Consider the following 20413-nt stretch of genomic DNA (forward strand, 5'->3'; position numbering starts at 1 on the left):
TTTAGATAGAGATATTTACATGAACTGTTTTAGTAATATGACCCTATCTAAGCGTTTGTTATTACTAACTGCTTTTTATGTTGTTGTCTCATGTGTTTGGTGAGTCGAAGAAAAATGTCCACCCTGGTGGACAATACAGATATATTGTATTCTATTGTATTCTATTGTGTGTTTTCTTTGGACATAGTATGTCGATGAATATTTTCATATTGAATTCTTAAGCAACTTAAACACCCCATTTTTATTTTATTTATCTATATTATTATCATTATTTTATTTTGTGTGTTTTCTTGTTTCATTTTAATCCTCCTGTCATTTTCTCTCTTTTGTTTGTAAAACCCAAAAATTCTATTTGCATTTAATTTATCTGTAAAACTGAAAACCAATAAAACCTTTTTTTTAAAAAGTCATTATTATTGTGGCCTAGTATGCATGTGTTTACAGTTCTACACGACATAATGCATTACTGACATTGCCTAAAATGATCTAGATAAAAATAAAAACAATTCTTATTCATTAACTCCCGCCTCTTTGATTCTATTCTATTCCTCAACAAAATGTGCTTAACTTCACATGAAACGAGTAGGAAACATCCCTCAGTGCTGCTAAACAAAAGCACTAACCTTCATTGCTGCTCTTGAACGCAACTCCAAGCTCAGCCCTTTGTTGCTTAGCAACCTCAGCAGAAGATTGACAGCAACTTCAGTTGATTCATTTGGAGAAAACTTTATTCAAAGGCAACTTTTTTTACAGGTAAACTGCAGCGTTGTCACCACACAGAACAACAGTTACAAACTTCAAGATAGCTAACAGATAGCTGGTAGTCAAAGGTGTATTAATACAAGTAAGTTGATAGCCTGCCATTTTTCGCTTTCACTTTCTGCCATGACAACAACCCCCCCTTCTCATTAATATGTCATTAGCTTAGTTAATTAACCGTCAATTTAACGTTAGCTAAAAGAGCGAGATGAGGGAAGGGATCAGTTGCAAGTTTAGCTAACATTAGCTAACGTTGTCCGGAAGATTATAAGACTAGTATCTAATGTGTAAATAGAACAGCTAATTAACGGTTTGCATTTCTCCCCCCAAAATAATTCAGAATAATGTTGGACGTCAACTCCTCTACGTTTCTTCGGGACGGTGGAGATTAAACTGGAGGAGTTTTAATATCGGACAAGTTTCAGCGATGCCAGACGTGGAACCGCTCAGATTCCCTTCAAGGGAAGGACGACCAAGTCAGCAAGGTAATAAGAATGAACAGTGTTAATGTTAAACAAGTCGACTTATAATGGTTTAATAATTAATATAGGTCATTTGTGAAATAAATCAGCTGTATCCCATCTCTGTAACTGTATGATAAGGAAAAGTAACACAACATGTTATGATTGGTCTGAAATTTAAGTTAACTAACAGTTTAACTTCATCACATAAACAAAGTCAAAGTTAGGACTTTAGAAAAAATTAAACATTGTGTTTATTAAATGTCTTTGTCTTTGAGTTCATAGATAAATAATGTTTGATTGTGCTCCTTGTAGTGTCTGAGCCTATTTCTTATCACACTAGGCTACTGTTTTTTTATTTATTTTTAACCTATAATATCATTAAATATATAGTAAAAACAGTTGTCCCATGTGCTCAAAGACTTGCTGCCAATCCCAGAGAACACTTCCAAAATAAATTTCAGATTCGGGCAAAAATGGGTTTATGTCACACACTGATCTCCTTACTGAAGGTTTTAGGTCTAGAGATAAACAGACATACAATCTGATGGAGATACTCTGTTACAGCACTCTCAATAGGAACATAACTACAAACCATTATGGATGACAGAAACTAACCAGTGTGGTTACATTATTTATTTTGACAGTCATTTTTATCTTAACACACAACCTAATGAGGGTCATCCTTATGTTCCCAGGGCCCTGTGTCCTGTGTGTTGGTTAGTGCAACAAAGGCACATGTACGTTTTAAATGCAGTTTGAATGGTAAACATGAGTTCAGCCACTGTGGAGATATCAATGTCTAGAAAGTCAAGAAAACTGTTCTGTCTGCAATTTTTGTATGTGGGTGTTTCCAACATATTGACCGAGGGAAGCATACATTGAACCTTTTGACCAGAGAAACACATTGCAGAGAACATAAAACCTTTCATAAAGGTCTCTTTAATGTGTCACATTAAAAGGATATTGAGCTGGGAAACATAGGACCATGGGAACAAAGATACACTCACACTTAATGTAGTGTTTATTTACTGTCTACGACTATAAAGTTAGTCTGGAGATCACACCTGTTCCCAAGTACAGAAAGAAAGCTGCCCACAGACACTCACAAAGTCCAGCTTGTAGACTGTAATAACTGGACTGCACTTCAGAAATGATATCACGGTGGTGAATACGTTTTTTTTATGATGATTACATTCAAATAGCTAAATCATTAGTAAAAATGAGAGGTGTAACTAGGGGATTGGTTCTTTAGATGCACACGGAACTGCTCTGTGGCTATAATACACCCTGCCAGTATGATATAGAGCTTATTCAGCCCACTGGTGACATATTGCCTCACCACCTTCCTACCCCACTTGGTTCTTTCATTGTGTATTATTCATCTAAACTGCTCTGCAACAGATGGCCCTCATTTCTGGTCTCCACACAGTTTTTCCTCGACTGTTCTTGTGTCGGTCTGAGTCAGCTCTCTCACTAGCCATAGTTGTAATTAATGGATCATTATGGCAGGATAACAGTTATCTCAGGTGGTAAAGGTTCAATAGTCTCACATACAATCTGTGATCTATTTCTTACTGATACTAGTACTAGTTTGTCAACTGGTCATTGACGGTTTTTGTTGTATCATTTACCTGTCTAACCTGTGACGCCCCAAACATGTGATGCAGGCAACACAAGATGTCACCATGGGGGCACTTTTGGCAAGACAGGTGTATAATCACCTGGTGGTGCATGTCACATCACCATATATATATATATATATATATATATATATATATATATATATATATATATATATATATATATATATATATATATATATATATATATATACATATATTATAATGTAGATCGGTGTACAGTTTGTCAGTTGGGCAACATACATTGGAGTCATACTGTATCTTAATTTCCAAACATGATTTTCTAAATAATCTATATATTTGTGATTGTTTCATATCTTCTTTATCTACTTACTGCTGTATATCGCAAATTATATTTTTACATTACTTCTATGAGAAATGCCTGTTAGAGATCCCCTCAGTTCCACATTCATTTATAACTGTGATAGACTAACTGGTAAGTCCAGGCTTTTTTTGAATGAATCATTCAGGGACTGAATTAAAAGTAGTTTGTGGTAGCATTCACATACTGTATATTGAAATAAAATACAATACAGGGAAGATTTTTCCACAGACATCAACTTGGAGTTCAGTAATCTTCACTATTTTGAATTTGTCCAAAGGTTACTGTTAGTTGTGAATGAGCATGACTTGTCTTTGCACTATAATATAGACAAAAGACTAAGTCAGTATTTCTCAGACTATTGCCATCTGCAATCTGTTTTTTTTTTACCTGTTTCATCAGCCAGATGGCGTCCTTTCACCACTAAGAATTGTGCCCATGGGTTTGTCTTGAGATGTTCAAATTAGTTGTCTCTGCTCTCTCACTGATGCTTCCAATATATGCAACCAGAATCAAAGAGAAAGTAAAGAATCACAGAACATATTTCACAGCCAAATACTTTTCCGTAATTACTTTTCAAAATAAAGTTACTGAAGTAGGGTGAGTGTTTGTTCCAACAAAAGTCTGTTGTTTTCTGATTTGTTTTCCCCTCTTCATTGAGGGATGGTTCATCAGTGTGTTATTTATCAAATATTTCAGGGGCTTTGTGCCATTACGTAAAGAATATCAGGAGGTGTGGTTGGCTTTTCATTGCTTCTCTGAGAGCAATTGTTTGTTTGTGATAAACTAAAGTCGCATGTACAGATCTCAATATTTTGTGTTCCTCAAGATCAAGCAGATCTTCAAGCCGTCTGCTCTGGTCGACGTCGCACATGTGCTTTGCTCAACAGTCCCTCGCCATGTGTCAACAGTGTTATTTACCATATCCAAGAGCTGAAGATGGCGGTGGAAAATTGGTGTCAACAGGTAAACTGATGTCAGATGTGAGCAGACATTTGAGAGATTGGTGTAAAAATCTATTTAAAAGCTGTTTTTTTTTTCTCCCCCATTCTGTTTTGTACCAGTCTGGAAAATATCAGATCAATCAGGACAAACATCGATATAGCAAAACTTTACGGTTAAGTCCTTTTGTTGTTTTCCTTTTTATTATTTATTTTTGATTTATTCAGTAGGACGTAAAATCACGACATGAATTTCTCTACAGATTTCAGTCCAAAGACTCAGATACTGAATCAATTATGTCGACGGAGTTGTTCGTTGAAGGCATCGCAATTAGTGCAAGAGGTGAACCCCTTTTGTCTTTCTGATATACTTTGTCTCATTTTTGTTCTGCAATAGAAAAGCAAACACTGTCGCTAATGCAGCTAAAAGAGCAAGACATAAGAGCACTTCCTTAGGAGAAGCTCTAGATTTAGATGTGATTTTATTCCTTGCAGTAGTCACTAGTCCGTACGACAATAATTCCTACCAGTCCCAGTTACTGGTTTACATCTTTTGTCTGCGTAATAATCAATTAGATACCATCCAGTACCCACTCGTGCTAGCTAATAGAATACCATAGATCAATTTGTAGTCGGGGCAGATTATGTTGTTGCTTCGCAAACGTGTTTACTTATTAATTCTTTTGTTTTATGAGTTGAAAACGATTCTACAGCACAATGCAATGTGCCAATGTTGTAAAGTTTATCGTCCTCCAGAAAGTTGTCCTTTACCGCCATTATTGAAGAAAATAAATGATGTCCTTGGAGAGGTTGTGTATCTGATTGAGCGGCTGGAGGCTGATCGGCAGTATGCAGAAGAAGCTCTCCACAAGGAGAAGAGAAGAAAAAGATTTCTGGAGAACAAAGTTGACAGCATTTCACTGTGGATGCAACAAGAGCACTCTGTTGTAGTGCAGAAAGGTAGGTGACTGAAAGATGTGTTATCATCTCCTCATACAAATGTTGCTGCTGTTCTTCAAAACGATGAATACACTTTCTAATTCATTTTTGACTGACGTTTTTTCTAGAGCACGAGGCTTGCATTAGAGACATCACTGAACTGAAGTGGCAGCTAAAACTGGAAAGAGATAAACTTGAAAAAGCCCAGAAGACACTTTTACACACGGAGGTGTGTCACCAAAACGTACAAGAGGACATCATCTTTGCCAAAAAACAAATTCCCATTGTGAATGAAAACCTGGAGCTCCAGAGAAGCATCATAAATCAAATCAACACCGCACAAGCTGAGGTAACCTCTACTTTCAGTTCTTCTTTTAAAAAACAAAACAATTCCTGTTTTATAATTTAAAACCCCGAAAGGCTGGAGAGTTGTGTTTGCCAGCGATACGGTCTTCTTCTGTGGTAGTTCCACACAGGTAAGTGCTAAAAACCAAATTCCTGTGCACTTTATACATACACAAGTAACCACATTAAAATAAGCACCAAATAATGCACATTTTCAGATTTGCTTCTCCCTTGCACACTCGCTCTCTTTTAGCTCTATTCTTTATCCACAAGTGGCATGGCACTTGGGATTGCAATGTTTGTTGGTCTAATGGTCCAGTGTCCATCCCACACACTGGTTGAGTAAAATCATTCTATTCTAACAATTAACTGGAATGCCATGAAATTTGGTGCAGACATTCTTGGTCCCTTGAGGATGAATCCTAATAACTTTGATAATTCTCTGTCTTTTTCATTTAGCTTTTCTCCCCGTTAATTTACTTTTCAATTTATTTACGTCAGGATGCATCAAAAATCTAATAACCGAATTCCGCCGTTCTTTGGGTTTAATGCCGACATGCAAATGTGCCATGCAAAGTGTACCAATAGAGATATGAGTGATGGAGAAGAAACAGAGGGGTCAACTTTATATTTGCTAAATGAAACACCAGACTCACTCAATTAGAACAAATTACATGTTTGTACATGATCAAATTAATAAAGGCAGCCTGTAACAAGAACTTAGGCTAAGAACAATAGAATATGTGAAATAACACAAAGGAAGGCATAAAAACAATAACACATGTAAAATATATGATGGAAAAAAAGGGAGAGTGACGGTGAAAGATAAACGCTAAATAAAATAATCAAGTCATTGGCTGTGTGTGTTTAGACGATGGGAACACTGGGCTCTGATATTCAAGTGTTAATGTTTAAAAGCAGGATGAGGCCGGGGGTTAACGGCTAGGCTTGAGCTTTCTGGAATTTCTAGCCAAAGCTAAGTAAAAAATGTAAAAAGCCTTTTCAGTGCATAGCTTCACTCTTGGCTCGTGGCTTACTGTAGTTATGAGATTCCGAATATTTAGTTTGATAACGGGTACGATTTGATAACTGGATAATGTATTACCTTTTTAATATCAGTACCTTTTTTTTTTATATGAAATTGTTCACAAATAATGTGTGAGGAAAAGTAATGAGCTCTACCTTCTTTCTTTTTTTAGGCTGATGAAGTATTCTCGAAAACACAAAGTGATCTCACACTGATTCAGAAGGAGTTAAGAAAGATGGAGCTGGACGCCAACAATGAGACGATATCAGTGGATAATAAAGTGTTGGCAACGGAGAATCATCTGGCTAACAGACTGTGAGTATCTATCCTAACTGCAGGGAAAACAAACAGGTTCACCCTCAAAGTAGTACAACTGAGACAGGCGACATCTTTCTTTTCAGAAGTTTGAATCGTTAATGTCAACAAGTGCATACAAGACAGTATAACAAATATATATATATATATATATAGATATACACACTAAAGTGGTGGCTTCTTTTCATCTGGTATGACTGTTTTATTCTTGTGGATTTATTACTTCCAAATGCATTTATTCTATGATTTCGAGGTTTTATGCACAGCACACTGAAAAAAAACAAAACACTGAAGTCAAATGTTTATATCCCGTCTGCATCATTGTTGCTGCATAACAACACAGTCATTAAATATTATGTCATTCCTATTGAAAGCTTTTTTTGTATTTCGGATTATGCCACTGAAAACACTCGCGCTGGCTCGCACGTGTCCATTAAAATCATGTAACAGGACCGGTCGAACAAAGATATGGTCAACAGTTGCTTTGAATCAGTGTGCAAGATATATTAAACTGCACGTAACCATAGCAACAACAATACTTCTGCTTGATGCTGCATTACCAGATAACAAGTGTCATTGTAACAGACCTAAGCATTCATTAAACACACTGAAAGATTATTTGAATACAATTTTAAATGTGTTCTTTGATGACAAAGTGACAAGTCATGTTTTATATCAACTCTGTAGTAAAAAATAAAAAAACAATATAGGATTGATTCCTGCTTTGTTCAAAAATACCTTCATTAAGAGACTATTTTCCTATTACACAGTTATCACGCTGTGTTGTAGATGATTCTCTTGCAATATATTGAGTATCGTGAGTTGCTTGACTGTGCAACATATTGTGACAGCATTGAATTATGAGTTATTGTGTGATTCCCGACCCTAAGTGAACATTGGATTTCCAAAAACGTCCTTTAATTCACCAACTCGATAATAAAAGACAAAACTGTTTTTCTCTCCAGGGAAGATGTAAACCAGTGGACGAAGCATGACGAAGGTCTATGTGCTGAAATACAGGATGCTGAAAAGGCGATTGCACAAACGGAAGAACAGTGTGCCGCCATAACGCGACGCATCCCTGAAATAATGGCGCTCGAGAAAACTGAAAAAGATCAGGTAACTGATATAGTCTACATTTTAATGTTTAATGTCTAAAAAGAAAAAGGTAGCTTTCAAGCGTTTACATGTTTTTCTCTCCTTTTTTTATAACAGATTTTGCAATTGAAACTTCAAATTGAGGATGAAATGCGAAAGAATAAGAAATTAAAAGAGAAACTAATTGCACTGCAAGAAGACATTGAGAGAACTGTAAGTATCGTGCCACAAAAACTGGACCTTTCTACATAATGTTAGTGCTGCTTTTTCTACTTATGTGTGTCTTGATAGTTCGTTGGGTAGAGCATGAAACGTGACTGCCAGACTACGATTGGACTCTCACCGGAGCTATGCATGCTAATAATGTTTGAATTCATAGCACTGTAAGGCGTTTTGGATAAGTGCATCCACTCAGTGGCACACTGTATGTTATGTTATCCACAGAGACTTCATGGGGAAGCGGAGGTTTCCTGCATAGAAGAGCAACTCCATTCAAAACGTAATGCTTTTGCAGCTATCCGTAAAGAAAACATGGAGTATGAACAGAACGTAGAAGACTACAAGACAAAAATTTCACAGAGGTAGAGTGTAAAAGTCAAAAACGATGCAGGAACATATTAACATCCTCTATTTGTCATTACTTTATACAATAGTAGGCCAATTACGTGTGTTTACCATTACTTTTCGGTGTGATTTTTGTTAGTGCGAAGGCAGCGAAGCAGATGCTTGAGGAGAGGAAGCAGATGCTCCAGAAAATCATTGACAATGACGAGCAGTGGGAAAAGGCCAAGGAGGAAGTGAACCAAGTTGTAGCCCAACACCGTGTCACCGAGACTAAACTGGAAGAGCAGGAGCAGCTCACCTTCATGGAAGAACAGAGGGCCAGGGTCAGTGGCAACATATGTACATGTTCTATGTATACTGCATGGGTCACAGTTTGTGAGGGGAATGTGAGATACCAAATGTTTTCTTCAGTGTTGTTCAGGGATTTCGCTATGCTCTACAGAAAGAGATTGAAAACCTGAGGAAAGATGTGACAGGTCAGATGACTGCCCTGGAACTGCTGAAGGTAAATTCATGATGCGCCTCAGAAGAAAAATGTAATGACAATATTTTTGATGCAAACAAAAGTACATTTAAAGATAAATATTCAAAGATATATCCCTGTATCCTTGCAAACTTTTCCACTTTCTGTGGAAGTGTATAAGCGTGTAGCTATGATGAAAGGTATGAAGAGGTGAAGCTTCACAAAGCACAGTCTCAATAAAAAATTTAACATTATACGTTTCATAAAGATTTCATAAAGTTTTAAATGCCCGGCTGTATTCAATTGCATCCTTTTATACTTCCCTTCTCCCGTCACATTTCCTGTTACCGTTTTTTATCCCCTGTAAATGTTTTAAGACTGTGAGATAATGACATTCTGCCTTGTATTTTCTTTTGCATCAGGGTCAGTGTGAAAATAAAAGTGAAGAAATGTATCAGCAGCAAAGGAACTCAGATCTAACCAACCAAAAACTTCAGAAAGAGTTTGAAGATGCAGCCACAGCAACAAAAGAACTGGAGACAAAGATGGAGGTGATGATGAAGCTTAATATGGATTCATCTTAGTCTCATGACGATTTTTTTTTTTTTTTTTTAAAGCAAGAAAATATATAAAAAGTTGATGTGACTAATCTTTTGTTTGTATAGAAAATCAAGAAATTGACAGACAATTTTGAAAAGAATCAACGTGAACACTTGAACACGTTAGTCAACCTTGAGAAGGAGAAAGATCTCCAACGTGACCGTCTGAAAGCTGCTCGGGTAAGAAAAGAAAAGTTAAGGGTCGCATAAAGCAACTCCTCTTGAGTCAACAGTGGCTTAGTCTGCTTTACTCTGTGAAGCTCATTGAGCACAAAGCTAGTCACGGCTATTTATATAAGTATGTTCTTCCAACATTAATGCACCTGTTTGATTCCAGGACGTACACGCCGCCACTGTAAAGAGATACGACGAGACCCTGGGCAGGATCAGTGACCTCACGGAGAAGAGCGAAAAATACCAGGATGCTTCAGAAAAAATGGAAGAAATAGTTGAAAGCACGCCAGGAGTTATAGCAGAACTTCAGTAAGTTAGTTATTGCTGGAGAATACTCCGCCTTTTCTCCAATACCACCCTTTGTGAAAGAAAATGAATTCATGTTTCGTATTTCTCTGATTTGATAAGTGATAATATTGAACTCTTTTCTAGAACGCTAGAGTATTTCTTAAATGAATGCCTTGCTTTGAGTTTACATTTCTACCAGCTCCCCCACTGGTGCAGTAATTATACATTTATGATATTCCAAACTAATTTTAGAAAAATAATATTCATTTTATGTGTTTTTGATTTCTCCTTCCAGAAGTGTTTTTGACATGTTGGAATTCAAAAACAAATCAGCTTCTCTCGTAATGAGCACCTTGCAGTCTGATATTAATAACTGCCAACAACGAACACAGCGATCCATGCAGACACACACTGCTCATGTTACTGCAAGAAAAAAGGAAATGGAAGACACCAAGGTAACAAAATGTTGTTCCGTATTACTTTCTGTAAACGCACGACTTTTGTGTGTCACATACTGTGAAATCAGAGACAAGCAGAAAAAAAACACACAAAAAAAACCACCTCATTGTTTATTTGTTTGTGGATTAGTGTCAGCACATTGCTTGTCACAATACTTCCCTTAAGATGCAGGGAAAAGAGCTGTGTGCAATTAAAATTACAAGCCATGGTCAATCTTGTTTAAGTGCTTTTCCCACAAATGACAACTCACTGTTGTTATAGTCTTTTGTCTGGACGAATTTGATGATGCGTGTCGTGGTGAGATGCTGCGCCTATTTTGTTACCTGTAGGCCAACATTTTCCAGAGCAATTTCAATGTAAGCATATAGTTCACAGTATCAAATAACCATATCATCTGTGCTTTTTTTATATCAGTGTCAGAAATAGTCTCTCTTGTAAAAACACTCTGCACCAAACTGCATGTATTTGAACACTCCTTTGTAAGAGAAACCCCTATTTATTGTAAGGTTTTCATCTGCAGGATTATCAGCCCCAGCCAGAGCCTCTTTGCTGATGGGGGTTTCACATGGCTTATCTAATGTGAAATCGCCATGTGGTATATAGTTTCATTAAACGGTGATCAAGAATGCATTAGTTCAAAACAAGAAAAGGCAATGGAGCTTAAGCCGCCATGCATCCAAGTGCAACAACTTTAAAGAAGTTGTTGGCGTGAGACAATTTAAGAATTAGAAGTCTTCCTCATAGACACAACTCCCATTAGCCGGATAAAAGTTACCCATGCAAAAAAGGGGTTTAGTCTTTTCACTTGACGAAATAAGATGATACAACAACAATGCTCCTCACCAAATAAAAATATCAGAGAGAGTCTGAGGTTCGAAGGAAATTGGTCACTTTAATCACTGAGACCTGTGTAAGGCACACATAATGTCTGCATTAGCATAACATAATAAGCAGAGTGTGCATTCAGGAGCTACAGTGCGTGAAGCAGAATGGTTAGACTCTTTCAGATATTTCTTATAGAAGAGATTTCTGCTGACCCCATACAATACCCTTATAATCTCCTGTAGGTCACGGACTCCTCTTCTCAGTAGAAACTAATACAGGTCAGTAAAGCTAATAGCCTTATGGAAATTAGTATGTGGCTGTATTAAATACAACCTGCAGATACAAATACAGAGGTGACACAGGTTGATTCCTGTTGGAATCCGCGGTCATCTCGATTCTTTTCTTTCATACGTGCACGCAATTTTTTGATTTGATCAGGGCTCGTCGTATGGCGAGCACAAAGTAAACAATGCAAACTGCCGACGCCATCAGTTTCTTATGGGCAATGAAGTGTAATTTGTTCCATTTACACTTCACAACAGCGTCAGATGGGCTTTGTCAGTGCTGCATGGAGTAATTAAACCTGGAATCAATAGCAGGCATTTGTCATGTTTACAGCCCCTCTTTCTGCTGGGTTAAACTCATCACTTTAGTGCTGTTCTGTTTTACTGCAGAGACACACTTCATTATGTCTGCAGGTAGACTTGAGATATTCACCAACCACATAGCCAGTACTTGGGGAACATTGTTCAAATGGAAGGATGACATGCAGAGAGACACATACTCACTTTGATTTATTTGCATGATTTCACAGAAGTGTCCATTGTTGTATCCCTGTTATTTATATTGCCTTAATTAACAGCACAAACAAAGAACGCATGTTTGTATTGCACGCACACATAGCAGGTCAGTGATACAATTAAAGTATCTTCTAAATGGTTAATGTGCTGTTACTGTACAGTGTGTGCCGTGTATCGACTCTGCACTTCCCTACATATGAAATATGTTCTTGGGTATCTGTACATGTCATGAAAACATTGATCCATGTGATCATTCGTCACATATTTTATATCTATACTGCACACAATGCTGCCTCAACAGTTATTCTGCCAGTGTAGCTGTGGTCTACTGCAAACATATAAGTATGATAATCATCATAGTAACACAAATCCATTTGTAAATGCTGATTTCTGTGTAAAAATCTTCATGTAAGTGTAAGAGGTCCCTGCTTCCAGTCCTTGTAACATGTTTTGGTATATTGGTGATAGTTAGGGATACAAAAAAAAGCTGCGTGACGTTTCTGTCACAAGGACATTTCTCAAGACATATCATCAATCATAAAGTGACACAGCGCTTAAATACATTCCATAATTGCGTGACAGTTACATACAGCTGGGGATACACCAATCAGATACACCAGAGTTTCTGATATCAGTTATATTAATTTAGTCACAGAGGGACTCTAACGCAAGTTTTTGGCACCACAGCGATCCCTGGCCTCATGTTACCGTACATAAAATTATTTCATTTTGCACAAGATGTACACATTTTAAATTTGGGAACGAAAGAAAACTGATATTGGATCAGAACCCGGTATCGACAGATACTCACAGAATTGCTCAGAATCAGGATTGCAAGACAAAACGTTGCATCAGTGCATCCTCAGTGACAATGAAGTGTAGGGACGCCACAATAAGAATAGATTAAGAATACTGGTCTGCAGCCGACCCTGTGCCCGCTTGTGTCTTGATGGTAATTTAATAGCTACAGTAAACATATTATTTACCTTTGCCAATTTACCTGAACGTTTTATTTTCACGTGTGCGTGTGTGTGTGTGTGTGTGTGTGTGTGTGTGTAGGAAGCACTAAAAATTGCCCTGAGGGAGAACAAACAGCTTGCAAGCGAGTACGAAGGTCTTAAGAAGATCCTCATGGAGGCCAAACAAGAGGCAGTGTCTGCATTGAACGAGAAAAACCATGCACATAAATCTTTTCATTATTACACACAGGTATGGTTTGTATAACCTTTCGTGATGTTTACTATCACCCCCTCTCTTTTTAATTATGTTTTATGACTTAGGATTTGTGCTCTGATACCTATTCCAGGCTATTCTTCTTTGCACGAGATGGCTCTTCTTTGCATGGGCAGTAATTTTAAGAAGGTTTCACTTTGGCAACCAGTGAGGAGGTAACTGCAGCAATCTAATAATGATGAGATAACTTGAGTGGAGGAGGATGATGAATGTGACATAATGTAATGATAGCTATGTAGATTTGCCACCAAGGGGAGTAAAGAGAGAGGTCGATGGTACATGTAAATACTATACCTTCTACATTTTCTTGATTATAGTTTTTTTTTTTTTTTTTTTTTTTTTTTTTTAAGGTTTAAGAAGGTTTTTAAGAAGTGAAACATTTTATTATCAGGGTTTTATAAATGTGCCTCTGCTCACCACAGCTCACACACAACATTGGTTAGGGATCAGCAGCCAACACAGGTTAGGATCAGACAATGAACGTGCCTTCAGTGCTAAAATAGCACCAGAGGTCTTGACTAGTTGAGGGAGACAACTCTGCAGCATTTAACTGTTTAATCTTTATAGTTTTTGACACTATTTTACTGGAATAGAATTACACATGACAAGCATAACGGCAGGAAGAAGCCACACTGCTCCCGCATTGAAAAAAAATCATATTATTTGTTCCAAAAATGACTAATACCTTTACTTGAGCAATTCCTCATCTAACTGCATGAATGTTATCAAGTGAAAAATGCATGCAAAAATAAAATCCTGTGGACAGGATTTTCCACGCTCATGATCAAAGCCTGATTTTCTTTTACTCCGGATTCAGCCTTCACCATTTTTGTTTGTTTCAACTCTACACTTCTATAACGACAGCCTCTCGGCTAGTGTTTTATGCCTGAATTTAGTTTTTTATAACAAGCTTATAATAAACAATGTTTGTGAAATTTAGATCACATTTAATCTGATTTATACAGGAACATTCAAGGCCCCTTATTTCCTGTGTCTAATTTAAATAATTCTCATAATGTTTGAATTTATGTCCCAGTTAGTACATATATAACACAGTGTGATTGCCCTTAATTGATTTGTTTAGAACTGGAGGCAACAAGGTAAATGCATTTAACATTATCAGGATGATTTGAGAGATCAGAACATTCGTGCTTAGTGTGTGAGATGCCTCTCGCCAGTCGTTTGTGTGTTTGCAGAGCCCATAATCTCTTATTATATTCATGTGAGGGACACAATGAAAACCATCGCTTAAGAATCCTTGAAGTATAATCCTGACAGCAGGCATTTCTGACAGTGACAAGTTAAAAAAACCAACATACTATGCTTTCCAGAAAACTACAATAAAGCCTTACTTATAAACTGATATGAAGTACGGTTAGAGTTCTACTATTATAAATAGAAAAAGCATCTAAAAACATGGAAACCTGAAACCTCTATAATAAAGGATTAGGAGTGGGGGTTATATTGTTGTGATTGGAACTTCTCCACACAACCCATCGTTTTTTTATTCACATGTTAAAATGCAGGTTATAGTTTTACCTTTAAACCTGAAAGTATTAACTCTCCGCAGGCCGTCGCATTGAAATACGGTTAAATAGATGCAGCATCTAGCGCCAAGCTTATCTTGTGTGAAGTTGTTACCAACCAAGTACCTTAAATGTAAGTCAGGGATGGAATCGACGCGCCTCACGTTTTCCAGGCGGCAAAAGACGCGGACATGTGTCCGAGGCGTGTACGTGTAGCGCTGTACAGAGTGTTATAGCTTTAACTACTTTAACAGTTTGTAAAATAGTTCAAATGAGCTCATAATATAATATATACAAGTATAACACTCACAGGGTCATTCTTCTGCAGAATAAGTACTTTTACTTTGAAACTTTAACTAATAATACTTATGTACTTTTACTTAAGTTACATTATCAATGCAGGACTTTGTTTTTGTACTGCAGTGTTCATACTTTTACTTAAGTAAAGGATCTCAGCACTTTTGCCCACACTGATGGTAGTGTATTATTTATTCTGTATTTATTCCCACTGTCACCCGTTACAGGTGCAACACGTCATGAACATTTCTTAATAGATGTGTAAATGTGCTACTTTTAGTGTTTCGCCATACTCCATCTTAACAGATGGGCTATAAGTATATGTATTACTAAAAAACAAATGTTTGCTGATTGCAGCTTTAATATACTTGTATTTCAGATACAAATCATGTTATGCAACTCAACAGTTACATTCAACCACACAAGTGTTGCATATTTTGTGGTATGTTTGTATTTATGTGGTAAGTGTGTCCTATTTATTAAAGATCCAAACAAGGCGCATAGCAGCTGCTTTATCTAATATTACCGACAGCAGTTTTCTTCTAAAAGAGAGAATGTAGTAAAACATTAGGACATTTCTCCATCAAAATTCAACAAGTATGAATCCATTAAAAAAATTTAAAAAATAAAGTAAAACGACAAATAACATTTGTAAATGAAGAAACGTTCTGATGAATTAACATCTGATAACACTTGCCAGTACAGGATGTGCCTCTTATAAAAATCCTCTTGACTCTACTGTACGTGTTAACATTTCTTTGTTTATGTGGAGGCTTTCAGCTCTTGGGTTTTAACAGGGTACACCATAAAGAGCATTCTTGTTATTGTCTTTCCTTCAGGAGCTGATGACTGAGCTAATTCGCTTTAGTTTTCAATGCACTGGGGAACACATTGCCAAGCAATGATAAGCTTTGTAGGAAGAGTAGAGAGATGGAGGGGGAAGAAAAGCAATGGCATCTATCAGAATTTAAACCTCTTTGCTTGAAACTGTGTTCAAATAATAAAGCAAGCAGCATGTCTTTCCAAGAGACTAGGAATAATTTCTGGTTTCAGTGGGGGGTTCATGACTCTGTGTGTATGTGTAAAATATGTCTTGAGGGGATTGGTATAAAGTTAAACTGGGTGAAGTAGAAATATTTTACTCATCAGCTTTGCAGTCACAGAGTTTGCCTCGGCTAGAACAAAACTGCTGAAGCATTTAGAGAAAATTAACCCCCCATCCTGGCAGCCAGATGTGACTGGATTCTGATGAGTGCACACGAGTGGGCAGAGAAACCAAGAGACTGTGAAATTCCTGTCAGGCCCGTGTACTGCAGAATGGGCTATTGACTGCTTTCTCTATTCCCCTCCATCATTCTTCTTGAACACTGCCATTAATTTCCTCTCCTGCCTTACCAATTCCTTTTCTCTGCCTTCTCTCCCCCTAGCTCTCTTTGTTGCAGAAGAGGATGCACAAAGCTTTGGTGAAATACTTCAAACAACGCAGCCTCTACAGCCAGGCTGAACTGGACCGGTGCCAGGCTCTTTCTCAAGACACCGACCAGAAAATAAAAACAGCCCAGGTATTTGTACAGACACATGTAAAACAGGCTGGAAAAGTCCACAAACTGTCACCATTCATTTAAATGGTAAATCCCTCTATTCAACTTTTATCCCAGTCTAGGTATTCTACCGGATGGAAGCGTATTCCTCTGCATACTACAGTAACTCCATGTTATGCATGGCATTGTTTGAGCTTCATCCGGCTAGTCAGTTGCCTTGTGTCTTCTTTGCCAAGCAAGGGCAGCCAGGCAAACATCCACCAAGGCTTTGTGCCTCACTGCTATGGTGGAGTTAAAGACGCCACTGTTACATTAGAGTCTATACATTCATTCATCAGATCACAGGCTGATGTGATGGATGGTGTGTCTGCTAGAGTGCCTCTGCAGTGACCCCATGTCTGAGACTAGCTCTGCCTCTCTAGATAACTCTATATACACACAACACTTTGTGTTTGGTCACATTGCATTTACATCCGAGCTTGTTTCCCGTTTAGCTGGGGATGTTTTTTTTTTTACTTCACGGCTAATTCAGAGTGAGTTCATTACGCCGCTTGGAATGTTTCTGTGTTGCAGCTTCTTCTTTGTTAACAGAATAACCTTCTGTACGTCTTGCAGAAGAGTAGCGGCATATTCAAGGATATTCAATTAGAGGATAATCGGTGTCTAATCTGTGCTGTGATGTGAGATGAGGTCAAAGCGGACAGAGGGACAGTGATGAATCTTTATGAAATGTCCTGTTCAGCATTACCGCAGAGCCAGGTAGCATGCAACCATACCATGAACTACTTCCAGCCTTTTTTTTTTACTTCTTCTTGCCTCAAAGGTGGAGCATCCCAATTTCTGCTGTTCCCTATTTTGTTTTTGTTGTTCACTGAAATTCAACTTTATCAGATATGCTGGAGGCATATTATGCTCAGATTTGATTAAAGGTTTTCCAGGGGAGTACCTAGTGAAAATACTATTAAGTGGTTTCCTTCTGTGTTCCTCCTCCTCTGACTGGTGACATGTTTTTTGATGGGTCTGGTCCAGACATCACAGGGAGCAGCCATGTCTCAGTGGCCCAGCCTCAAAAGGCCCCAGCAGATCACAGCTCAAGGCAGGGAGGAGTGGGGCACAGGGGGAGGAGCTATCGGGGAGCTGCCGAGTGTGAAGGACAAAAGAGCTGGTGTATTCAAGCGCACCACACCGTCACCCGTCACAGCTCAGCACAGGGTCCATCAGAGCAGGCAACACTCACTTTAAACAGGCTCCTCCTGAACAGTCCAGCTCAGCGTCTATCCTCCAACAAAAAAAAGTACAACCTTTATGAGAAAAGAAAAAGAAAATCCTTTATGAGCAATCACACAATCTGCATCATTACATAAATATTAAGCCTTCGATGTGATGTTACGATCCGCGAAGAAATGCACTGGCAGTATGCAGATAGTATGAATGCAGTAAGTCATTACTAATTCACAATTACATAATACGTACATTATCAAAATCATTGCCACTTAGTAGGAAAGAAATGAAGAAATCAAATTGATTGATACCAGTTGTGACTGGAGTTAAACCCGGCTGAATCCCGACGAGGCCCATACTAATCCATCATGTCCACTTAACCCCACAAGCGTTCGGAACATAAGAGAGGTCAGGTTTGCGCTTTCACGGCTAAGGCGTGCTCGAATCAGAAGCCAAATGGCAGTTTGTTCAAAAGTAGCTTGAGGGGAAGAAGGCCGGGAAACCCTAGGGTGGGCGAGTGGGAGTGGGCGGGGGTGGTGGTGGGAGTGGGGGGGGGGTGGCGGGCTGTCATCCTGTTACAGTCCTGCCAGAACTGGCAGTTCAGCTTTGTGTTCTGCGAGTTTACACTAGGGATGGCATAATTGACAATGGCTAACAGCGGAGAGCAGTGCAGAGCCTTGTTGAATGGCCAGTAATGATTGGAGCAGACGCCCACTGCCCCAGTCCCAGGGGACTGTAATCCAAGATCCTGTTTCTGATATAATTGTTAGTCAGAGAATTTCTGCATGGCTAGGTCGGTTCAGATTCCCAAGCTGGTTGACAGTGCCAGGCAGTTTAATAGAAAAACTGGATGCTGAGGTTTTTAAAACAGAAGAGCACTGAACCTGGACATGGTTCACCAGGATCCTCTTGTTCTCCTCCCTTACAAAAATAAGAACAAGATGGTAACTTTACTTTCACAAATGTAGACTCAACATCGGCCGCACGTGAGATGCAGATAGAGCGAGGAGTTTGTGTTATTGCCTTTCTTCCAAAAAACAGCATTGTCCTAATTAGCTTGTTTCCATTGATCATGTTATTCAAACAGGAGGGGTTGTCAACCGATCTTCAGCTCATCTCTGCGTTCCTGCAATCCTTGACGGACGACTCTACTACCACTGATGATGCCGGGGTGAACAAACAAGCCGGTCCAGGATCGAAGGAGTAGATGCCTTCAGCTCAAATGGCAGTGTAATTGGACATTCACCTGTACCAGACAACTTACTTACCCTCGCACGCTTCACTATTCCCCCCTTTTTTACTTGCAGCGAATCCATAACAATGAAACAGGTGACTTTCATGCTGCTGTCAGGACTGATCTAATTTTAGCTGGGTGAATGATTGCAATTGGCTTTGCCTCATCAGATAATTAATCTATGTCACCATTAATTGGAAAAGAGAATAATTACAGGCAGTGTTGACAGAAATTCTACGCTTCTCCAGATTCCAAGATCTAATTACAACTAGTGAAACCCTGTGACCTTAACTAGCACTTAGTACACCTTGGCCACCTTGACCATGCCCATGTGTGGACCAGTGTCTCTTGAAAGACCCTGTTTTCGTTCCCTGCGTGGTGCACTCCTCCACTCTCCTCTCTCTCTCCTCTCTCTCTCTCTCTCTCTCTCTCTCTCTCTCGGAGAGCTGTCTCCCTCAATCACTTTTCAATATTCAATCTTAATTTTGTGGAAGTTTAGCATTTTCAATGAGCTGGAGATGAATGATTAATGAATAAATTTAAATGCTTCATTTTGTCCATGGATCATTAGTTAAGTCCTTTGTGGGAAGGACCTGAGAAAGGAGTGAAAATTATTGAGACATTAGCCTGAAGCAATCCAGGGGTAAATAGTGTGCACAAAAGGATGTTGTGTGCACACTATCCACTGGCTTTCTAAAGAACCCTGGGGAAACACTGTTTTCAATTTGGAATCTTAACTCAATCACATTTAGTACTCGCAGAAAATAGATTTTTGTTTCATCAAGTGTCATACTAATGGAACACAACACTAGGGCCTGTTCCACGTAGACTTTAAAAGTTCAAATGTTTCTGTACAAAGAATATTAGTCTAAATCGTAATACATTTAAAAAAAAAATGTACATAAAGAACTGAGATAGTAGATAATAACGGTCATATAATTCTTGGAAGATCACACAGGCTGTTGATTTTCTCAAGGTCGATGCTTTTGGACCGCTCCTCAAAAGATCCGGTAGCCCTCTCTTTCGTGTGTGTGTGTGTGTGTGTGTCTGCTTGATAGAGATGCTGTTGTTTTGTTGATACGCTGGATGCCTCTCCTACTCGTGGGGACAGAAGGGGGCAGTGTGAACACAACAACCTTAGAAGGACATAATTGACTGCAGCACGGTCCAGTCTAGTGTCTTAACATGGCCGTAGCGTTTCCTCTCAAATAAGGATTATTATTACTCAGCCAACTGGAACATTAGAAACCATTTTGGTCAAAAAGCATTATGAAGTGTTCACACTTTTATACGTGTTGTCTCTTTTATCTATAACATTTGAGTTCAGAGTTTTCTGAAA

General features: G+C 38.4%; 1 protein-coding gene across 6 annotated transcripts; it reads left to right on the top strand.

Annotated features, from left to right (window-relative positions):
* Positions 1-682: 682 nt before the first annotated feature.
* Positions 683-19691, top strand: ccdc178 (coiled-coil domain containing 178). Of its 6 annotated transcripts, none has more exons than XM_029452871.1 (20): positions 683-753; positions 1100-1244; positions 4015-4151; positions 4250-4302; positions 4390-4469; positions 4868-5086; positions 5194-5414; positions 6610-6752; positions 7718-7871; positions 7968-8063; positions 8295-8431; positions 8554-8737; positions 8857-8919; positions 9300-9428; positions 9543-9656; positions 9814-9959; positions 10234-10393; positions 13082-13231; positions 16506-16640; positions 18928-19691. In XM_029452871.1, the coding sequence occupies exons 2-20, from the start codon at positions 1187-1189 to the stop codon at positions 19045-19047; spliced, it is 2499 nt and encodes an 832-aa protein (XP_029308731.1). In that variant the 5' UTR covers positions 683-753; positions 1100-1186; the 3' UTR covers positions 19048-19691. The 6 variants fall into 6 exon arrangements, with proteins under 6 accessions (XP_029308731.1, XP_029308729.1, XP_029308732.1 ...); XM_029452869.1 differs by having other exon boundaries at positions 736-844; XM_029452872.1 differs by having other exon boundaries at positions 736-844; positions 4883-5086; positions 18928-19690.
* Positions 19692-20413: the final 722 nt, after the last annotated feature.

The sequence above is a fragment of the Cottoperca gobio genome, chromosome 17 (assembly GCF_900634415.1).
Source record: "Cottoperca gobio chromosome 17, fCotGob3.1, whole genome shotgun sequence".
Lineage (NCBI taxonomy): Eukaryota > Metazoa > Chordata > Actinopteri > Perciformes > Bovichtidae > Cottoperca > Cottoperca gobio.